This window comes from Salarias fasciatus, chromosome 20 (assembly GCF_902148845.1).
Source record: "Salarias fasciatus chromosome 20, fSalaFa1.1, whole genome shotgun sequence".
Lineage (NCBI taxonomy): Eukaryota > Metazoa > Chordata > Actinopteri > Blenniiformes > Blenniidae > Salarias > Salarias fasciatus.
Window position 1 is genome coordinate 20,356,023 of NC_043764.1, and position 21,746 is coordinate 20,377,768.

General features: G+C 42.6%; 1 protein-coding gene across 1 annotated transcript in view; it reads right to left on the reverse strand.

The window, feature by feature from the left end:
- Window positions 1-21,746, reverse strand: part of LOC115407556 (acid-sensing ion channel 1-like) — a 69,839-nt gene that overhangs the window by 40,497 nt on the left and 7,596 nt on the right. The window contains exon 2 of the mRNA XM_030117939.1: window positions 20,862-21,057. Within this exon, the coding sequence (XP_029973799.1) occupies window positions 20,862-21,057 (196 nt within the window). The remainder of the gene's footprint in view (window positions 1-20,861; window positions 21,058-21,746) is intronic.

Consider the following 21,746-nt stretch of genomic DNA (forward strand, 5'->3'; position numbering starts at 1 on the left):
GTAACTGCTGGATGTGTCTGCTAACAAGTCCCCCCATATTTCAGTGTTTCTCATTCCGGCTGCAAAAGAAATCAACTGAAAGGCTTGGTTCAAGTCTAATATTTGAAACTTTGCCAGTCATAAAATTGCTAACAAAAAAAAGTATAAAAAAAATATCCCGTTATGCTTTCACACTGGGGATTGTTGGGGTTGTTGGGTAAGTTTTCTGTATTTTAGACTTTAAAGACTTTAAACTTTAAAGTATAAAGTACAAAGGGATAAGTGAGACCTTTCTGCAGTGACGCAGCGTGTTGTCTCAGAATTTACTACAAGTAATCTGGTTTCCACAGCAGTTTCAGTTGCTCCGTCTATTTTCTGATAATCATGTTGCACGTTGAAAAATAAAAAGCAGGAGTCATTTGTCTCCATCCCTTTTTCTGTTAGGTTGTCAGCTTTGAAACATTTGTTACATTTATTTGGCAAAACTGAGCCCGTATCCCCCTTAGACCAGACAGAAGAGCACTGAGGCTGCTGTTTCTCTGTAAACAATTTAAATAATTTTCAAAACAATATATATTCTATATTTCTTTTTTATCTAACGTCTGACTCAAGTCTTTATAAATGGCAAATGTTGGTCAAGCTGTACGAAAAAGATGAAGCCTTTAGGTCAAGAACCTTGTTTGATAACTTGAGCATCTCGAGTGCTGACCGCTACTCGACACTACTCTACTGTTCGCCCCCGCCCCCAGCACGGTTCCTGCTTTAGCTTCAATCCAGGTTGAAATCCAAATGGAGCTTGGAGTGTGCATCATCTGCCCGTCCAAGCATGAGTTTTCTGTGGATACCGAATTCCAGTTTAATTCCACAGTCCAACACATGCATTTGCAGTGGGTTAGTGACTGAGTGGGTGGGTTGCCTGTCTCTTCACGTCTGTCCTGTGATGGACATGTCCTTGGTGCGCCCTCTGTTCTCCCCACATGTTCCGCTGGGATCGGATCCAGGGCCCCATGACCTGAGGATGGAGGAAGCGGTCCAGGAGATGGATGTTTTTCATGCCTGGAAGCAGGCGCTGCAGCGGTTGGTGATTCGTCTCAAGAGGAGGAAAACCTCAAGATCTTTATTTCTTTTCAGAAAGACTGAGTCAAGTAATGACACTGCGTTAAGAAAGAGGATCTCAAGGGAACTGTAGCCATGATCTCCTCCCTCTGCAATATCAGGGTCGCTTCACGCGTTAACTCTGCCACTGCACGACTCTGGAGACCAACTGTTGGGAAGTCGTGAAGTGAAAATGCTTTCAGACGATTTAAAGGCTGAGTCATGTGAAGGGTTAGATCTAAAATTATAACCTGAGGGAGTGAAGGCATGCCGCTCCGTCAAACTTGTTTTCCGCTGGTCTGACTGAAAAAATATCTCCCGCTGCTTTAATTGAGCTCAGAATGGTTATTGAGGCGGACAGGTGGGATGGTAGCTGGACCGTCGGGGTCCTGTGGGGGGGGGGGCAGACAGCATCTGCGGGCGGCGGCCACTGACGACTGGAGGAGCATAATAAGCCGTGGTTGCTACTTTAAACAGGTGCGTCCCTGTCAATTGGAGGACACAGAGGAAGAGAGAGAGAGAGAGAGAGAGGGACGACACCACCCGAAGCTTCAAGTCCACCGAGACGCACAACCACCAGAAGAGAGTAAACAACAGACGCCGAGTCAATTTACCTTTTCAGATATACCTGTCGCTCTCCGGCGCGGCCACACACGGTGACTGATGTCCTCGGCGCCGGCTCGCTGTCTGAACATCACTCACTGAGTGCTAATGTCTGTTTTACCTAATGTCTGAGCACAGCAGCATGACTGATGGCTTTAATTTCATTTCATTACATCAAGAGAACAGCTCAGGATCATATTTACTCCCACTGTGTGGGAGGAGAGAAATGTGCTGATATCTTCGATAGCAAGTGAAAATCTCTTTGCTTCGTTTGCACTGCACCCTGTTAAGAGGTGATGTTTTCTTTTTTTTTCCCCCCCTCTCATTAGTCCATTCATGATGCCTGAATCAGACAGCGAGTGAATTTTTGTCCTCAGCGCTTTTCTTTCCCATCTCTTCATATCAGACTCTCATAATGAGGGAGGTCGTTGAATAATGAGGACTATTAACTTATTAAAGTGTGGTTGTACAGACTCGTGTTGGGTGCTGTAAGTCATACAGAGCTGCTTTAAACATTCCACAGGAAATGTTTGAAGGAAGTGCACACATGGGTTTAGCTTTTTGAGTTGAGTTCTTCGGGCAACTGATCATATGTGATAAATACTTCATTTGTTCCTGTTTCTGAGGAAAACTAGCAAAGTAAATCAGATTAATTCAGAGTGGAAATGATCCCTTTCTCCATGTTACAGTGCCTGACTGGTGTTTTTAATTATAAACTACGAACATTTATTGCTATAATATACTACTTGCACATAAAATATTTAGCAGCATTTTTGTTTTACCAAATAATGTCTGACAGTGGCAATGCAGAAATCTACACCAAGATTCTGTGATGAATTCATCCATCCTAACTTTTTGACTATAAATTGATAAATAATTCAGATTTTAAACAGTCTGGTGCTTCCCAACAGATTATAATAGATAAAAATTGCACATAAAAGTGTTTATGTTCATTTTTTAAAAAGAAAATATTTCCATGGAGAAAACAAATCAAATAGCTCATCTGAATGTGTGTGAGAATTTTTATATGAAGCAAAAAACACTGAGGCAAATTGCACAATTTTCAAGTTTGCCTTTGATGGAAAATCTTTGGAGGGAGCCTGCTGCAGGGTATTTTTAAACACAAAACCCACGGTCAGAATGCAGCCTGATTTAATGAGGAGCGATTCTCTGTTGAAAACAAGGTAAGTGCTGGTTTGTCAGACAAGGTGATTTTTCCGCAGAGGGGAAGGGACTCGTTAAGAACAGCGCTTTCATGTGAGTCATGCTTCTGAGGGGATTACCCAGCATGAAAGCAACAGGAGTCAACCGCTGACATCAAGGTAACTCCGGGCTGAACAAACAAAGCTGCCGAAGCTGAAGGTGCACAGCAGCACAGCGGGAAAACCTCGGTGCAAAATATTTTAAACTGTGGCGCTTAGCATGTGGCCAGACTTGTCCTTTATAAAACGTGCTTCTCAAAAAAAAAAAAAAAAACACCAATGAATATTTCCAAACACACCTTTGTAATACCTTTTCTTTTCTTATCAGCTTCTCGAGCTGTGTTGCAGCTCTTCTTTATTGGGGGTAATAACTCCCCTCCGTACACCCAGGACTCTAACCCGGGGCAGGTTTAGATGCCTTCCTGCAAGCACTTTGCCCCTCCCTGGTGCAGAATCATTCCCATTGATCATACAGCCTTAGGCCCCAATAAAACTTTGCCAATATCCCAAACAGCATCTATAAATAGTGCAGTCCTTTATTTGTGTGGTGAGGTTTTGTTCTGATCTCAATCAGATCGTAAAAGGAAATATTAATCTCCTTAACTTTCAAACGTCCAACTTACTAACTGCAGATCTGGAGCTTTGAAGCAGTGAGAGTGAATGTGAACTGCAACAAACCTGACGGCTAATAGATACTGAAGTGTTTTGTGGGGCTGTGGTTATATGCACACTTTCAGTGTTTAGTTATTGTTAGGTATCCTCAGTCGGGTAACCTCAAATCACAGTTCTTGTTTCTAAGGTGGTGCACAAAACATTGCAGGATAATTATTAGAACCAAAATAAGAGAAGAAAATCTCACTTTTTAGACCCTTTTCAGAGTAAAAAATTCCTATATTCTGACCGACAACAAATGGTTGCATTTACTCAAAATTTTCTCAAATTGTCAAAGGTGTTTTACAGGTGAGAATAAAAACACTTTTCGTCCGTCTCCTCGGTCTCAATTCATCATGTTTTCACGTTAGATTCTTTTGAATCGAGCTAACAAGTGAAAATCATCAATTATTTATCGTTATTGAACAGTCTGCCAAAGCGCTTTGTCTTTTTCTCTTTAACGTTTCCTCCTCCCCGTCACCCCGTAAATGTCTCTCCATCTGTCCCCGCTCTCCGCCATCAGACTGCATTGTACTCGGAGCGCCCAAGACAAAATGTCGTGATGATAATCTTTCAACAAAGTGCAGCATCCTCCAGACTCAAGGTCTCTGCAAATCAGCAGCGCGCCGCCACCCCCACACGCTCCGTCGCTGGCAATGAGACACGAAAACACTCCATGTCAGCCAAGTAAACCCGGCCTCCTGCCATTTCTACATACGTGCCGTTGTTTTCTGCAGACAAAAAAAAGAGGAATTAAAAACAAAAAAATACGGAAAGAATTGTTGCCTAAACTCGGGCTGCAGGCCAAGGCAGAGCCGGCACTGGTTAACTGATTAGCCCAGTAATTGCGGTGGAAATGCCACACTGAGGTTGATATAAAAGTGCAAAGGCACATTCAGGAAATACTAATCAGTGTCCCGGCTGTTCTCCCAGGAGGCTGCTGCTGCTGGCGGGGTTGCTGTTGTTGTGAATGCCGCTGCCTCCTGCAACACCACTTTATCTGGAGTTAGTGTTTCAGAGTGTGTGCGCACCAACATTTAAACTCACCGGCTATAGGAATTAATACTGGCTACTTTTGAAATAGTTTCCTCTCTGACAATAATAAAAAAAATGTAATACGGGGAGGTAAATTTAGGCTGGATCTTTGTGCATTATAGTGGAGTAAGAAGAAGGGCGCACAGAGAGAGCCTTCCTCATCCTCATCCTCTTCATTACATCCCTCATTTTTGTGCTAAATAACACGCCCGCGGCTCTCTCTCCTCAGCCCCCCCTTTGTCTCATCCATTTGTCCTTGTCTGGTTCAGGGGTTTGTTTCCCGCATTGTGTTTCACACCTACTGTGGCTACAGTCGACATCCTCACCTGTCACTGCAACTACTCCCATCTGTCTTTTCTCACTTTGTCCTGCCCTGCGTCCATTTTTTTCCAACATCGTTGCACACCGAGGGCCCATGTGTTTACACACACACACACACACACACACACACACACACACACACACACACACACTCACGCAAACAGAAAAAAAAAGACATAAAAGAAGACTTTTTTTCTTTTTCTTTTTCTTTTAGTGAAAAATGAAGTTTGATCTGAGCGGAAGACCCATCATGCTGCCTGGCTCGTCTTCTCCGCGTGTTTGTGTCTAAGTCAGAGTTGTTTGTACTGTGACTGTTTACAGCTTTAGAGCTTGTCTGCTATCAATCAGCTGTGTTTACAGCGTACGTTTCCCGACATTAAAAGGATTATTGGGAATTACTTCTGCTCTGTGTGTTGACTGGATAACCTACTTCAACTGCAAAAATAATAATAATAAAAAAAAACACTATAAAATGTTCACAGTATCCACCTTAAACTCCCGCTACGCAGCTCCATTTCTTCCACTCCGTTGGGCAATCGCTCATACATTCTGCATCTGCTCGTTACTGAGCTTCATTAAAGCACTATCACATTAAAACTGAGTGAAATATTCAAATCCAGTATGTCAGCTTTTCATGGCTGCAATACTGCATCAAATGGAAAAGTCTGATCCAGCGTGGCATTGTAACCTCGCCGCTTAAATATAGCATCAACTCCCAGGTTAAAAACCATAACTGCCTACACATTATGACAGATGGTAAAATCATTGTGCAAGTGCAACACAACAAGTCACGGTTCCCTCGCTTCTAAACCCGCACGTGTGCAGTGTTGGGAAATAACCCATGATTGATTAACTCGTTAAAAAAAAAAACTGTTGAGATACAATATTCATAAGAGGATCATCAGTAACTGATTACAAATATGTTATATTTAGTGAGATAGTCACATCTAGTGATGCCCCAGAGAGCCTGCTGCTTCTGAGCCGCTGATTCTCTCCAGCTTGAGCACGAGCTGAATGAAGTTGTCCTGATAGTTACTATTTTACTAAACTATTTTCTGGAGTGCCTCATTATTCCTGAAATAACTCCGTCCTCTTGACTGCAATAACATTAATATCTAATTGTCTAACTTTTCGAAGATAATGGGGGATATTTAACCAAAATCCTGCCGGCCACAAATGTCCAGTATAATTTTCAAACATCAAAAGGCCACAAAAGTTGAAGGAAAATGATTTTCCCTGAAAAATGAAAATAAAATGATAAGAAAATGCTGTATCCTGAGGCTAGACATAACAAGTAACCACAACTGGCGCAAAGGATGTACTTTTCCCTCCTGATAACACACATCGAGCAGGAAACACACAAGTGAACATGATGAGGGGGTCAGGCGAGTACGGCGGGGCTCAGCGGCCTGAACTGCGGCACCGTTCCTCCTCCTAAACGCCACCCAGCAGTCTGAGTCACAGCTAGCCGTTTGCCAGTCTGCCTCCAGCCCACACAGCGCCCGGCCCTTAAGTCACCTGCACTAATCCTCAGGATAAATAAACCATGTGCAGAGCAGTGCAGCCAACCCGTGCTATTTTCAGCCCCACTGTGCTTTTTTTTTTTTTTTTTTTTACCCCTTCCTCCTCTTCCTCTCTCTTCCCCAGTCCGAAATGTCTTCATGAAAAGTGTTTCTCCCCTCTCAGACTCAGGCAAATAGAGCGTGCAAAGGCAGCATTACTGATCTGTCTCGAAACCGGCTGGAGTCATGGAGAAGCTACGTCCACGCTTTAGCTGGAGCAACAGCACAGATCTCTCTAATATGGGCACTTTGGGATCATTTGTGAATTGCACAGAGAAGAAATATAGGGTTGTCCTGACAATTGAGGCTCTGTGATCACAGATTGACTCACACTGAGGAGTGCTTTTTGTCTTCACACCTACTCTCCACTCCAAACCTTTCTCCTCACTTTACCTGCTCTAAATGTGATCGTCTGAATTCCCCCCCCCCCCCATCGTCCTACAAAACCCCTGCGAGGGTCGTCCTCCACTGACTTCGAGAGGATGAAATTCTGCAAGCACAGATGTTTCCCTGCAGTAGTGAGGAACAGAGTGAATGTGCAATAGAAAGAAACTGAGAGGAAGAGAGAAACTAAAAAAAATATCCTCCATGTTCTCTGGCGCTTTATCCAATTTAGGATAGAGAGTGTAGGGTGTTCGACTTCACTGACAACAGTGGTGGCTTAATGTAATTAAAACAGTTGATATGTGAAGACAACAAAATTGTGATAGCAAATGATAGTGGTTTTAACAGAGATAAATCGATAAAAATGAAAAAAAAAAAGTCTGCAGATGTTGATGTCATTTCTTAAGGATAATAAATGCAACTAAAAAGGATGGATAAGTTTTGTGGCTGCAGAGAAATGTAAGAATACGATGGAAGGAGCATTAAAGAATGGCTCTTTTCTACATGGTTTGGTCTGGCTTTAGATAGCAGCTCCAAGTGCAGAAGATGTGTATATTATATTGAGCGTGATTATCTATTAAAAATATCAGCCCGCTCGGGCACACGGCCCCCCCACTAATTTGAAGAATTTTGACACGAAATTCTAGAAATGCATAAGCATCATTTTACATGTTATTGAAAGAAAGCAGATGAAAGTGGTCAAAACTTGATACGTGATGTCTATATGTGTGTGTGTGTGTGTGTGTGTGTGTGTGTGTGTGTGTGTGTGTGTGTGTGTGTGTGTGTGTGTATGTGTGTTTTAATTCATTTTTGCTCAAATAAAGAGTTGGTATTTTTCCAGCTGCTGACAAACATACCCGATCATTATGGTGCAAGTTAAGACCGCTATATTTCTGAAATTTATACAGAAAATCATATTAATGTCAGGTTTCCGGTTTGACTGGAACTCTGTTAATCACGTTATCTTATTCTGCCTAATTTACTTGCAACAGATTCATGACATCCAACTCGAAATTTGAGCCAGCAGCTCTTTATATCCATGAATCACCTCCAAATATTCATATCATTTTTTTTTTTTTTTAATTTGTAATTTCCATTTGAATAGAAACTTGACTAATGAGGTGTCCACCTTGTCTGAGGTTTCACATCATATCTAAAGTGACACGCAGGAGGCTGGAAGACTTGTAATTTAACACAGCGTTGGAGATGTATGCATGATAATTTACGCCGGTTTGATCTGCAGAGGGATGTGGGGAAGGGTTTATTAACTTCTTGTTTTAAAATATGCGCAGTAAAAGTGGCACTCCGGCTCTCCTGTTGGGGCTGGGCAGCCTCCTCTGCTGACAGATGGCTTTCGTGAACGGGATTACGCTCCTTTATGAGCCCGAGGCATTTACCTGCTGATCTGGGTAATGTGGTTTACGCTGCCCCTCAATCAGTCTTTGGAGCCGGTCAGCACTAAATACCACTCCATCAGCACCATAGGCCAAATATTAAATGCAATCCTCTCTAAGTGTGTTCGTATGTTCATCACCGTGCTGATGTGCCCATGTGGGAATACATCCAACAGGAAAAAAAAAAATGATTTCCTGCACTTAATATTCCCCGCTGTGCCCTCTCATCAGGATGTTTTTTTTTCTTCTTTTTTTTTTGGCTCGTGAAAGAGGGGAGTCAAAGGGGACGTCTTGAGAGGAAAGAGAACAAAAGGAAGGGCACAGGAGTGAGGGAAAGTAGAGGAGATAGCATGGCATGAAAACATAATGAGGATTGTCATGCCCGTGGGGGTGGATGTGAGGAATGCGCCGCGCCGCAGCTCAGATGAAGGGGGGAATGCAGAAAACTGTCTAAGAAGGGAGGGAGAGGGGGTGAAAGACGAGGACGAGCTCCGAGACCGAGGGGTGACATAACTTTGCAAGCTCAGCAGCGGACCACGTGACGGCTCCAGGAGCCAGGAGGTGGAGAGCGACTGCGCTGACCCACAAGCCGGCTGCACAGTGTGGGTGGTGGCGGTGCTTCACATCTGTCGCTTCAAGCCACAAAAACCCCGAGGAAATGCAAGCCGGAATGTTTTCTTGCCAAGGGAAAGATGGGCCGCACCCCCCTCCAAGGTTTTGGTGCTCCTCCAGCTCCCGGCAGGGCTGTAGCTGTCAGAGAAACCTGAGCTCATTGTCACCCCCGGGGTTGCTTTTAGTGGATTCAGGTTGGGGTTTAAGACCGTCAACAGGAGCGTTCGAGCACTCAGGCAAAAAATCAGACATGAAAACACACTGAACGTGTTTACAGCAGCAAGTCAGATGAGAACACGGAGCGGCGCCGCACCGGAAATGAAACTGGATTTGAAATTTCAGCAGAGCGCAGCGGCGGGTTTGTCTGCTCTAATCCATCCACAGAGACTCTATTTTACTGCTGAGTATTTTGCAAAAGGTAGCAGACGCCCCCGACCTTCCAGATATCCATTGGACTCACTTCACGGCACCGCAGTTTGAAAATCGACTTGCTGAAATTTTAATCCGGCTTGTGAAAAGTAATCCATCACCAAAAATCTGGAGCCACTTTAATGGTGGAAGTCACTTTGCTGGATTGCACAACTGTGACCAGAGACTTGCTTTAAAGCTCAGAAAGTCAGAATCCGCCTGAGCTGATTTCTCCAGAAACAAAGTTCCTAATATGTATACTGGATATTGTAGAAGGAAAGCATAATAAAGCTTCTGAAACTTTTCTTTCCAGTTAAACCGCATTGTGTAGCTTTAGGGCGCAAATTTGGATTAAATGATCATTTTAGAACATAATGAACAGATTTACTCTTAATAGGCCATTCTCGTGTGAAAAACTGACATCGTACAAGACTGTAACACACTTTGCAAACACAGAACGTAGATCAAAAGTGCTTATTTTAAAATTATAGTCAAGGCAGACAGGGTTCAGTAAATGGTAAATGAGATTTAAATATATCTCATTCATTAAATCTATTTTCTGAAACAAACACTGATGCATGAAGAGCTGAACACATACAGAACTAGAGCGACGGACTGGTGCAGACAGCAGCGTAAATACAGAAGGAGCGAAGAAGGCAAAATGCAGGTGAAAACAAACGAGAGACATAAAGCTGCATGAAGCCAGACGTGAACAAGATGAAATGTAAAAAATAGAAAGCAACACCAGCAACAACATGAAATGTGAACCTGGAACAGACAACATGAACAACAGTGAAGATCTCATCATGGCACCGAAGACACAAACACAGCACCCGAAACATGGAGCATGGAGGAGCAGCTAAGATACATAAATCATGATGATACTGTACCTGAAACACTGAGAGACAAGGCAGACTGATGTATAAATAAGAGTAAGTCGGGGAATGGGGATCAGACAAAACAAGGTTTATGGAAAAGAGCATGAAGCGGTGCAGTGAGGACAGCAAACAGGATGTATGAGGAAAAAGGCACAACATGAGTTTTAACCAGGAGACATGGACTAACATGACAGAAACACTACTATTTGATCAATGTGACCGTATAGTCCCTTTTTTCATGCTGTAAATATGGCGTGTCAACCACTGAGGGGGAAGAAAATGTGCTTGATATCATTTCGTGAGTTAGTGGCAGGATGGCAATGGAGCGTGTCTGAAACAAGAAAGTCAGAGGATTTGTAGGATTTTCTAAGAAACTCGATTTTGAGACCAATAATAAACAAGGACAGACCATGGACAAAGTATTTAATTCAGAGGAGGATTTTTCTATCACAGACCGTTCAGTTCAGGTCATGCCAGCTCAATTTGGAAAAAGGACTTCCTGGAAACCAGCATAAGAAATGTAATTCATCAACATAAATCTTCAACCTTTTTTTTTTTATTTTATGTGTTCATTCATGGTGGAAGTTACTTTACTTATGCTGCACTGCACAACTGTGCGCGTCCGCCACTCCTTAAACTCCGATGCTTTGGGGAAACGAGCGTCAGTAATGCAATTAAGACATACAGAATTTATGGAGAGCTGGCTGGAAGAGGGTGGAATCATTCTTCAAGTTTTATGTACATGTACTTCTTAAACGGGCTCCCTTCAGCTCCAGCTGCGCAGCTTGTGACTGATGAAATGCAGGAAGTTCAGTGATTTTCATCCCACCACTTTCAGACACAGCACGTCTTACATGTTGTCTGCAAAACCTACAAATGCGCGTTGCCGTCTTGAGACGCGACAGCAGCGATCAGAGCACAGAATTTATGGCACAACCGCCACGACGGCGGTGCGCTGGGAGCTCACAAACACAGACGTCTATTCCCCGGGTTGCAGCTGTCAAAGCCGGATGCTGACGAACAAAAAGGGCCGAGCGTCAGACCAGGAGAGGCGCTCGACGGAGTGGGGCTCTCACTGTGTTCTCCCTCTCTGGAGTTCAGCGGTGAGTAGGCCTTTTTTTATTTTTATTTCAAAGAGCATGGTTTTCTGTCTGATCCAGAAATACCTCCGAGTCCAATTAGCAGTGATGATTCTCCTCAACTGCTGAGGAGCTCTGGGTGCTTTCGACGGCGTCGCAATAAGCGCCGGAGCATTTATTCGCTCCTCAAAGTGTTGCTCTAAGTGAAGGAGCACAATAAATTTCCACATGAGCCTGATTGCTCCCTGTACACTTATTGGTTAATGAGCAATATCATGAAAGATGAAGAAAGAAAACAGCTTCCAGAGAGAAACTCTGATCTCTCTGCTTCCAAATTTCATTTCTGATCTTGTAGTAAAATTACAATTTGCGGAATTACTTTGATCGTTTGACAGTTCTTTTCATGGTTCTGACTTCAAAATATTATTGATCTTAGTACTTAATACAAATCATCTGGCACATGCTTCATAATGAATGTTTTTTTACACAAATTAACAAATATCCTTCAACAAGTCCATTTAAAAGTACAAAAAAAATTCTGAATTATATCAACATAAGTTAAAGTAGATGGAGTACAACAGCCTATTGATCGTCTGTTAACAGTATTTCAGAGAATAATAATAGCACATCAGCATCAATAACAGGATCAGCCAAACAAATAGGTAAACTCTACAAACTGTCAAAGTATCCCTTCATCATTCTAGTAGGAAAAGTACCCGCTTCAAACTTTAATTAAACTCCAATTTAAACTCTCAGAAGAGCAATTTGTGAGGGGGGAAAAAAAACAACCTGGCAAAGTGAATCCCCATTTAAATTGGATCCAATCAAGTTAAAGTTTTTATGAGAACAGGTTCATATAAACCCAGAGAGTAATTCTTCTCTTGGGAGCTTCTGTTTACTCTGAAGCGGAAAAACCATGTGTGTCAAACCAGTGAAAGAAGGACTCAGATTTTCCAGTACAAGCCATGAAATATTATTAAAAATACAGAATTTTTTGTTTCACTTTTTAGAAGCTTTCCTCCTAAATCACTTCTCTCATTTGATTTATTTTTCGCCATGTGGCCACTTATATATTTCAATAATTACGTTTCAGTAAGCTCAGATCTGCTTTTTCCACCTGTTCTCTCTAATTATTTTCATTCTGCAACAGTTTTGCATCTTCATGTGTATTTTCTGCTGCTGTATTCTTGTGCTAATTGAAGCGTTCCACTTTCCAAACTCGTTGTTTTTCTACAACTGGAACACAATGAATACTACAAAAACAGGTATTTAAGTCCAACAGCAACAGGCTCAACAGCTCACATGCTTACAGCTGATCATAATGATACCTCTTTACAGAATAGGTGCTCCTAAAAAAACAACCAAGTCATGAACCTCTTCTACCAACTCACCTTAAATGGAGGTGGTTGGTAGATTTTCTCAACTGTTAGGGTTAGGTTATGCAGGTTAAGGTGGCGGACATCAGGAAGCAAATACTGTTCGTCTTCCTTGTGGATCATGAATAGACCTTATTCTCAAGGGAACGAAGGTTTGCAGCTGAAGCTATCAGGCTTTAATAATGGAAGCTTAACTTCAAAAAACACACTTCCCACTGGTGTAGCTTCAAACTAGATGAATGAGTGAATCAGTCATTAAAATGATCCATAAAACTCTGACAGCTCAGCTACTCTCTCAAAGCAATTCGGCTGGATGTAATATAACGGTGAAACGACACAGCAGAGCCAGAAACACCAGCGTCATCACGGAAAACAGACCCAATAAAACTGCAATAAAAGCACGCGAAGACATAAAAACAAAAGAAGTTGAATAACTGCAATACATGCAATTTTATGTGCTTGGTATCCACCATTTATTACATTCAGCAATAGTTCATGAGCGGTGCTTTTCCAGTGCATTTTGCTTCGCATTTCATGAATAAGATCCTCTGTACAAAGGAAAGAAGGCTGGGTGTCCTGATGACGGCTGTTCGTTCTGACTGTCTGCTGTACACACATGCAGCAGTAAGGTACCGATCACCAATTGGTCGAGAAGACCACCATTAAGCTTCTTCTCTCCTTCAACGACAGTCATCAAACCGTGACAACAAGAGAAACAAACACCGAGCAGAGGAGAGCCATTGTTGCTGCCGACACGATAAAAACTGAACGGGTGCGTCTCTGGCAGGTGATGATGGGTATTGTCAACTTTTGATCTGCAGCATCATTTGAAAAGTGTCTCCCCCCAGAGGCATCTAACAAATGCATAGTTATTCTTTTGTTTTCCACGTGATACAGTATCAAAATATTTCTTTGAGAAGAAGAAAAAAACCTGCCAATGCAACCCAGGCCTGAATCTGTATTCTCATCGCAAACGGCTGGAAAGAGCTTCTTACCGGCCTCCTTTCTCCGTTTGATCCTCTCACAAAGAGGAGTCATCGGGGATATACCTCTTTCCTTATTCATCATGCACTTTGCAATGAAACAATGAAAAGATTAACAATGCACTGCATCAAAGAAAATCTTCAAAGGAAGTGCATTCTGCAGTTTTCTGGAGCTGTGCGGTGATGTAGATGGCAAAAGGAAGTTAAGAGGAGAGAAATAACGGCCTTAAACCTCTCCAGGGGAAACACCTCTCTGTTGCCACAATGTTCTGGCCGGATGCAATTTCCTGAGCAGCGCTACAAAGACGGAGAAATCTCTCTATCACAGTAAGCACAGTGGAGACAGGACACTGGGCCGGGCGGGGAAACAAGCTGAGACTCACGAGACACTCAAATTAACTGCTAACAGACCAAATTAGGGGAAAACACAGAAAGGGACAAATGAGATGCTTGAGGATTGAATTAAAGCAACACAGCAAACAACAGTGAGCACGGTCCATCCACTTGAAGGGAACGGTAAACAGTAATGTGAGTCACTCTGCAAAGAACATCAGGTTTTCAAGTCATTTGAGTCTGAGATCACCACTGATTTGTTTCACACCATTAAAACCTCTGTCTCAAAACACAATCTATTTCTAAGAGATCCACTGTTCTCAAAAGGAAATGTTTCTACTTTCACAGAATTAAAGTAAACATGCAAAAAACAAAAATATAAGTGCCAATGTGCAAAATTATAATAATGTTTCAGCAGTGCAAAATGTAATAAAGACATAGTTACTTTAAACTTTATAAAATATTACATATGTAAGATACAGTAACTCAAGAATGTGCACCAGGAGTGTCAAACATAAGGCGAGCGGGCCAAAACCGGCTCGCAAGAGGCTCAAATCCGACCCATGAAATCACCAAGCAAATTGTAAGAATATTTCAAAGAAATCAATTTTTTTAGAAAAAGAATTTTCTAAGAATAGTGGGCACAATGTAAAAACTGAGACACAAGTTGAGAAGTCGGTGATGCTGCCGGTAAAGTTAGCTCTCTAAACTAGCCTCAAAGCCATGCTGTCAAGGTGAGTTTGTCAAAACATGCATAATGTAACAGCTATGGAATAGGTTTTTGGGACATTTTACTGTATTTTGCACCAGAAGTTAACATTAAAATTGTCTTTATGCTGTGATTGTAGCGATTGTTTGTTTTTACAAAAATATAAAGACATTTTCATCTGCATGACGACAAATAAAACCTTCAAATGCAAAGATTGAGAACCCTGATCCACATATATAAAAACTGAATAGAATTCCCCAAACAATGTTGATGAGTTGCACAAAAATCTGGAAGTAATGGTATAACACTAGTTTACCATATTTCACCAGGCGTGTGTGTGCGTGTGTTCGTGTATGTGTGTGTGTACAATGAATAATTGAGGCAGAACTAATCAGATTTTTGGGAGTGTGTGCTAAAGACCAGCAGGCCGTCTCCGATCCTATCAAGGAAAAGTCCTGATGCAACATTTAGGTGAGAGAGAAGGGCGCTCCGCTCTGCACAACAACTGCTGCATCATTAAAAGCACCACATCACCACAGTCTACACCTCTCATATCCCAGGACTGTTTTAGTAGATAAACATTTCCCTTTTCTGTGCTGCAAGGAGAACAAACCCATTGGAGCTGCCGCGCAGTATTTCTGTGTGAAAACCTGAAGGCGCGTCAAGAGGCGATCTCGGCCTGTGTAATCTTAACAGGCTTTATTTCACGCCAGAAATTCCTACTTGTCAAAGAAGGAAAAGCTCAGGTGTTACTAACAATATCAGCAATGGCTTCTTTCTATTCAAGTGCCCCAGTTAGCCACGACAGCGTGACAGCGAGCCAGCAGGGCTCTGAAACTGAGGCAGCTAAATGGAATTCAGCCATCATTAATTCTATTATTTACACCTGCGTCTTCGCCGCCGTAATAATTCACAGCTTCTGCTGTAAAAAAAAAAAAAAAAGGTCAATTATGACATTCCTTCGAGCTCAAAATAGCTAAAAATACCTCTGAGTACAGTGTGCATGTGGTACGTTATGTCAGAGTTGAAGTAATTAAACCCTGTATGTCCATTTCAGCTCACGTGTTGTGGATGAACATTTTATATTTATTGGTATATAAGAGGAGCAAGTGCCTGTTCAAAGAAATAACAACTGCCACGCCACTGAGCCCTCATGGCGATGCAGTGATATCGCTTTCCTTTATCTCTTAATAACCGATGCAGTGAAGTTTTAGCGTTCCTCGTGACTCACTAGCAGGAGATAAAGGAAACAGTAAAATGATGCGGAGTGAAAAATAATGTTCTATATCAGAGCAGGAAATGGCCCAAAGTGTGGAAGTGGAGAATGATTTGAAACAAGAATATAAATGTACGTTATGTGCGAAACATTGCATGCAGGTCATTAGTTGTAATTTGGGTCCCTGTGTCGCGTGTGAGTAGCAGTAATGAGTGAACTCTGCAGAGCTAATTGAGTTAGAAATGGAGAGAAGGACCTTAAGTTCGAATCTTTGGAGCTCTCCTACCAACTCAACACTCAGGGTGTATTCGCGCTTGTCAGCTACTGCACAATTAAAACCAGCTCTGGTGTGATTACGCCGTGAGAGCGCGGTTCATTTGTCAAAATGTTAAAAGCTGAACTCTGATTCCTGGTGTGCCGCGGACAAGGGTGGTTTTTGATCTGTGCTGCTGCTGGATCGGTGTGTCAAAGCAGCGTGGACCAAACGCAGGATGTGACCAGCGTCTGTTATTGTGCCTCAGATCCAAATGAGCCGTGGGAGGCTTTGAGTTAAAAAAAAAAAAACAACCTGCCTTTCTGACACAACATCAAAGTACATTTTTGTAACGAATAGATTTGACCAAACGAAAGTTAAAAACATGTTTGCTCTATAAATTTTTTATTTTATTTCTCTCTCAGTTTTTTTTTTTCCAGAACGCGAGGTAAAGAAGGTGAAATCTAATTGGCTGTGTCACCTGCAGTAAGGTCATGTACGACTCGAACGCTGTCAGAAACTGGACTCATTCGCGGGACCACACACAGGCTGTTTGAGTTTAATTGCTTTTATTTTATTTTTTTTAAATTTCTGATTACATTGATGAACAGAGAGCTGAAACAGCAATGTAAAAGTGGTTAAAGCAGAAATGTCTCAGTATTAAGGCACCAAACACCTGAACCTTCACCATTGGTGAAGTGGTTAGCCTGCTAACCTGATAGCAAGCGGGTTGAGGTTTAAGTCTGAGCCAGGACTTTCTTTTTTGAGTTTGCATGTTCTCCCTGCTGTGTTTACCCTGGTTTTCCTCCCACATTCCAAAACAATACGCATTTGAGGACAACCGTCGACCGCTTTTTGCCTGTCGGCATGAGAGTGAGTGTGTGTGACTGTGTGTCTCTCTGTGTTTGTCCTGCGATGGACTGTTGACCTCTCCCGGCTGCACCTTCCCTTCGCTCATTGTCAGCTCAGCTCAGCGCCGGCGCCCTCGCTCCTTTAGTTTCGCTGTATGGGCGGTTGAATACGCGGTGCTGCAGTCGAGGCTCCAGCAGAGATTCTTCAGGATGTCTGTGAGAAGATGAGGATCTTCTACTGTCACCTCATCTGAACAGGCAGAACAAATCCAAAACACTCTTTCTTCTTGTTTGAGGTATGAACATGTGAGATAAGATTTCATATCATTGAAATAATTGAGTAGTGCAGGTCTTTGCTGAAACCTGCAGGCGCTGTGATCTATAATAAATGTCGTACTAACTGTGCACCAGCATGCAAGAGTAAAAGTGGAACTGGTCCACACTGTGATCACGTTCACAAAGTGAATCTGAGCGTTGCAGAGATGCAGCCGCAAAAATGTCCACTGTCTGTAGGTTTTTCTCTGACAGAGACACAAGTGTGTGTGATGTCCAGAGGCCTGTAGGAATTATTATATAACACCCAGGGTTAAATCAGCCACCCACACACACGATCACACAGTCATTTTAAAGTCATCAATTAACCTCATAAACATGAAGAAAGGGGAGTAAATGTCCGTTAGGTTATTCAGTCTCTTTCACGGTGATCGCCACCCACAGCAACACCCTTCCTGCTGCAGCGGGGATCCGGTCCGCCACATTCAAGGTCAACACTTTACCGGTATTATGCTCTCATTATGCTGCACAGTGCGCCGTTTTCTGGGAAAAAGCACAGTAATATGTTGACTTATAAAAGAATCCTTCACAGAGACGTGTGTAAAAGCCTTCAGGCTGTTTCTTTAAAGGTATTCACCGTCTTACTGAGCTCAAAAGGTTTAGGAGCCGGGCAGCGTCTCCCTGAGTTTTCAGCCTACAGAAAACAAACAAATCATGGACGAGGACGCCTCAGAAACCTTCTGCCGATCCAGTCCTGTATCCTCTCTCTAATGCAAGCACTCGGAGCTCAAAAACCGATCATCACAAGAAAAAAAAAACGCGATCTAAAGTTTGAATTCAAAGATATGCCGAGAGGAAATAAAGGAAATGAGAAAAGATCAGACTTGGTTCTTGTTACCAGACACGTCTGATAAATGGCTCTAATCTCGCTGCTTCAAACTGCACCCAGAGACATAAAAAAGGCACCCAGTGGTTTTCTCCTCACTGGTAGAGCAGGGAAAATAGCAAAATTGCCCATAAGCAGAAACATCACTTCAAAGACACTTCAGTGCTGCTGCTCCAGCGAGTGGGAGCGTGTGGAGATCCTCTTTGGTGTCGCTGTGTGTAAATGTGTGTTACTGGGTCCCTCTCGATCATCTCTTTGGCCTGAAACCTCCCGAGGGTGAAGTGAAGGTTCAAACCCTGGAATACTCCGAGGTACACACATGTTATTGAGCACCAGAAGAACAATGCTCATCCATCTTCCGTTCAAGGAGAAGACGTACAAGTTATAATCAAAGATTTCACTTAAGTATAACTATAGTTTCATGGCCTAAATTTACAAGCACTGAATACTGAAGTATATACACAGAGAACATAAAAAGATATATTACAGATTACCATTCAGTGTATAAAACACCTATACCCAAAGGATACAAGTTGAAATATAGTAAATGCAGATATAAAGGAGAAACTTCCTCTATTAAAAACTTAAAAGCTTCAAAACTGAAAATGAAAGACTGAATAGTTAAACTGTGGGTGCCCTCAGAAGCGAGATATGATTTACTTATTTTACAAGTAGAATTACCTAATTGAGGAAAAAAAAAAAAAACTCATCAAAGTACGAGCACCAAAAACACATTTTCATTAAAGTAAAATGAGTATCTATTACTTCCACCCAAGAGAGGTCCAATAAGGAGAAGCATAAAACTTAAAGCTGGGAATAACGACCACTGAAGTTAATCCAGTGAGATGACTGCCTGGACTGACTGAAGGTCAGCTCTAAATGAAAATCCACCTTAGATGCCAGAGATTGCTGGCCACGGCGTCCGGGTGCAGCAGGAGCAGCAGCCAGGTTTTACAGCAGAGACGTTCCAGCCAGGCAGCTCCTCCTCTGTGCCGCGGGGGGAAACTTACTTCTGCATCAGTCAGTCGGACATACTGTTTATAATGTCAGCGGACTGCTTGAACACATTTCCTTCACCCGCTCCTCTGCATTATTCCACATCCTTTCTCCACGGCGGCTCGGTTTCACAGCACCGCCTTGCGCACAACGCCGCCCCCTCTCTTGTTTGGGAGCAGAGAAATAATGGCACTAAAAAGATGAAAAGCGAGACGGGAGCATACGTGAAGCCGCGGGGGGTCGAGTAAATAAATAAAACGCACAGAGCTTGTGTTTGACGGTGAGCGATAATGGGCACAGACTCCGGACGTATTTCACACGCGGGCAGACACCAGCGCGCCCGTCGTCACACGTTATGAACAGGAAGGTCACACACGGCGACGCTCGCTGTGACAGATCTGCACGGGAAAAGGGTTCGATTCAAAGCAAAAGAAAAAAAAAAGAGAGAGCGAGAGAAGCACAGCTGGTTTGTCAGGTCAGAAAACCACAGGCCCGTTCTCTCAGTTCACTCTGAGGTCTGAGTCACTCTGTGCAGCAGCGGGTTCATCACTGTTTAACCCGCTCCATTATAAATACATAACCCTGTGACTTCAGTGTTTGTTGTGTGCATAAACTATTAAAGCACCAAACCAAAGGAACTCTGCGATCTGAAAATGACTGTATTTTTAACCCCCATTGCATAAAGAAGCCGTTTCATTTGCAGCAGAGGCGGTTCCTACATAATGGCCGAAACAAAAGTGGGCGTTTTTTTGGACAAATCGATAAATTTGACATGAGTGCTTCTGGAAAAACACAGAGAATATTTAAGAACAAGCATAAACATGAACAATAGGTTAAATTTACAGTTGCAAACCTTTTATCTGTGGTTCTCATCCTGCGGTCTATTTCTTCATATTTACAAGCGAAAGTAAGATAACATTTTCTTTCCAAGTTATCCGGTTACCTTCAGTTTGCAGCATCTAAATACAATTTTCAAAAAGGAACTTGTGACTTGGATTGTGCAGAAAAGTTGCAGTTACTTTGAAGAAACCCCACACATGCTAAGGGAGAACAAGCAAATAAAAGGTGGAAGGAGTATTAGAAAATGTAACATGATAACAGTAATCGGATCCGGCAGTACTGAAAGCTAATTAGAAACTGCAACTCGACGATAATGCAGCCATGGACACTTTTCAACACTGGGAAATTATTTCTGTGGTAAAGATTATTTTATGGCCCCAAGCCACAGACTAAATGCATGTTCCCTACCAATGTGGCATCAGTTCAAAAGGAAGTAATCCATCTTTATGGCACTGAAAGATTTACTATAAAGCCGTTTTGTTTCAATAAATCCAAGCACACATTTCCTGAACTGTGAGTTTGGTGTTTCATTAAAAAAAGTAACATGTAATCTGATTTCAGCTGCAGTGACTTGCAGACAGTTGGAAAAGTTCAAAAGTGCAGGCCTGCCGATGACACTGTGAGACGAATCACCTGAATCAGCAGAAACATGGACACTCGTTTTGCGAAATTGAACTGTCCCGGTGCCAAGTTTGATGAGTGGATGTTTCAAAAACACTCATTCACTTTCAGCTGCAGATGGCAGCTTAAAAAGTTGCGTGTCTTCTTTTACAGCAACATATTTATTCAATTTCAGAGTTTACTTGCCTTTAGCAGCGGACAGACGGACACCAGATGTTCATGTTTGCTCTGTTTTTAGCGCCGTTCTCTGAGTTCAGACACATTTGACATGAAACTCAAGGCGGAAAGTGTTTCTTTTGGAACATCTCCGTGCAGTCTTACCACTTTGAAGTCCTCCGCCCTGCACTCGGTGCCGTGGAAGTGGCAGGACAGCAGCATCTCGTTGATGTCGTGGCCGGTGCGGTCGTAGAACTCGCGCATGTTGAAGGGTCGCGGCTTGAAATTGTGGAAGTCGGCTTTGACCTTGAGGCTCTCCAGAACGCTCTCCTCCACCAGGTGGATGTCCCTGATCTCGTACCTGAGAAGAGATAAGTTTCCTTCACTTCGAATGCGGATTTCAAGCCCTGTCGTTTGATGAATTTGCTTGAATAAAACATCTCCACAATGAATAATCACACCCTTGGGGGGGGAAAAGCTTCCATCATAAAAAGTGAATTCCCCACTTTCAACATTCTCACACACCTACAGAAGGTTTATGAATCGTCAGTGAACTTTTGCTCCGCTCAAGCAGAGCTAAAAATAAGACAGGCCCACGGTGAATCAAAAGGGACGGAAAACAGACGATAAAGACGTACAAGATGGTTTTTCTGTGGCATTTAACGGGCTTTCAAATGAAAGACATTACCAGAGTGTAACGCTTTATGGGACAGTACATAATAAAGTTCAGACGGGAGCTCGACGAGCTCGTAAACCCGCTCGTCCGTTCGCTGCCGGTGCAGCAGCTGCAGGCTGCAGCCGCACTTTCCGCTTTTAACCCAAAACCTGTTGGATTTTGCCATTCTGGAAAATTTCATGGGAATTTAATCCTATATATGAATAAAAAGAGGTATGGCTGAACTTTGCTACAAAAAAAGCAGACTTTTTTTCATAAATGTCAGTATAACTGTCAGAAACATAATTACCAGCGTATTTGACAAATGACTTGTTATTTTAGAGCCGCTACTTTCCTCTTTCCATCATTTTGACAAGGGGGGTGACTTTGTTTCA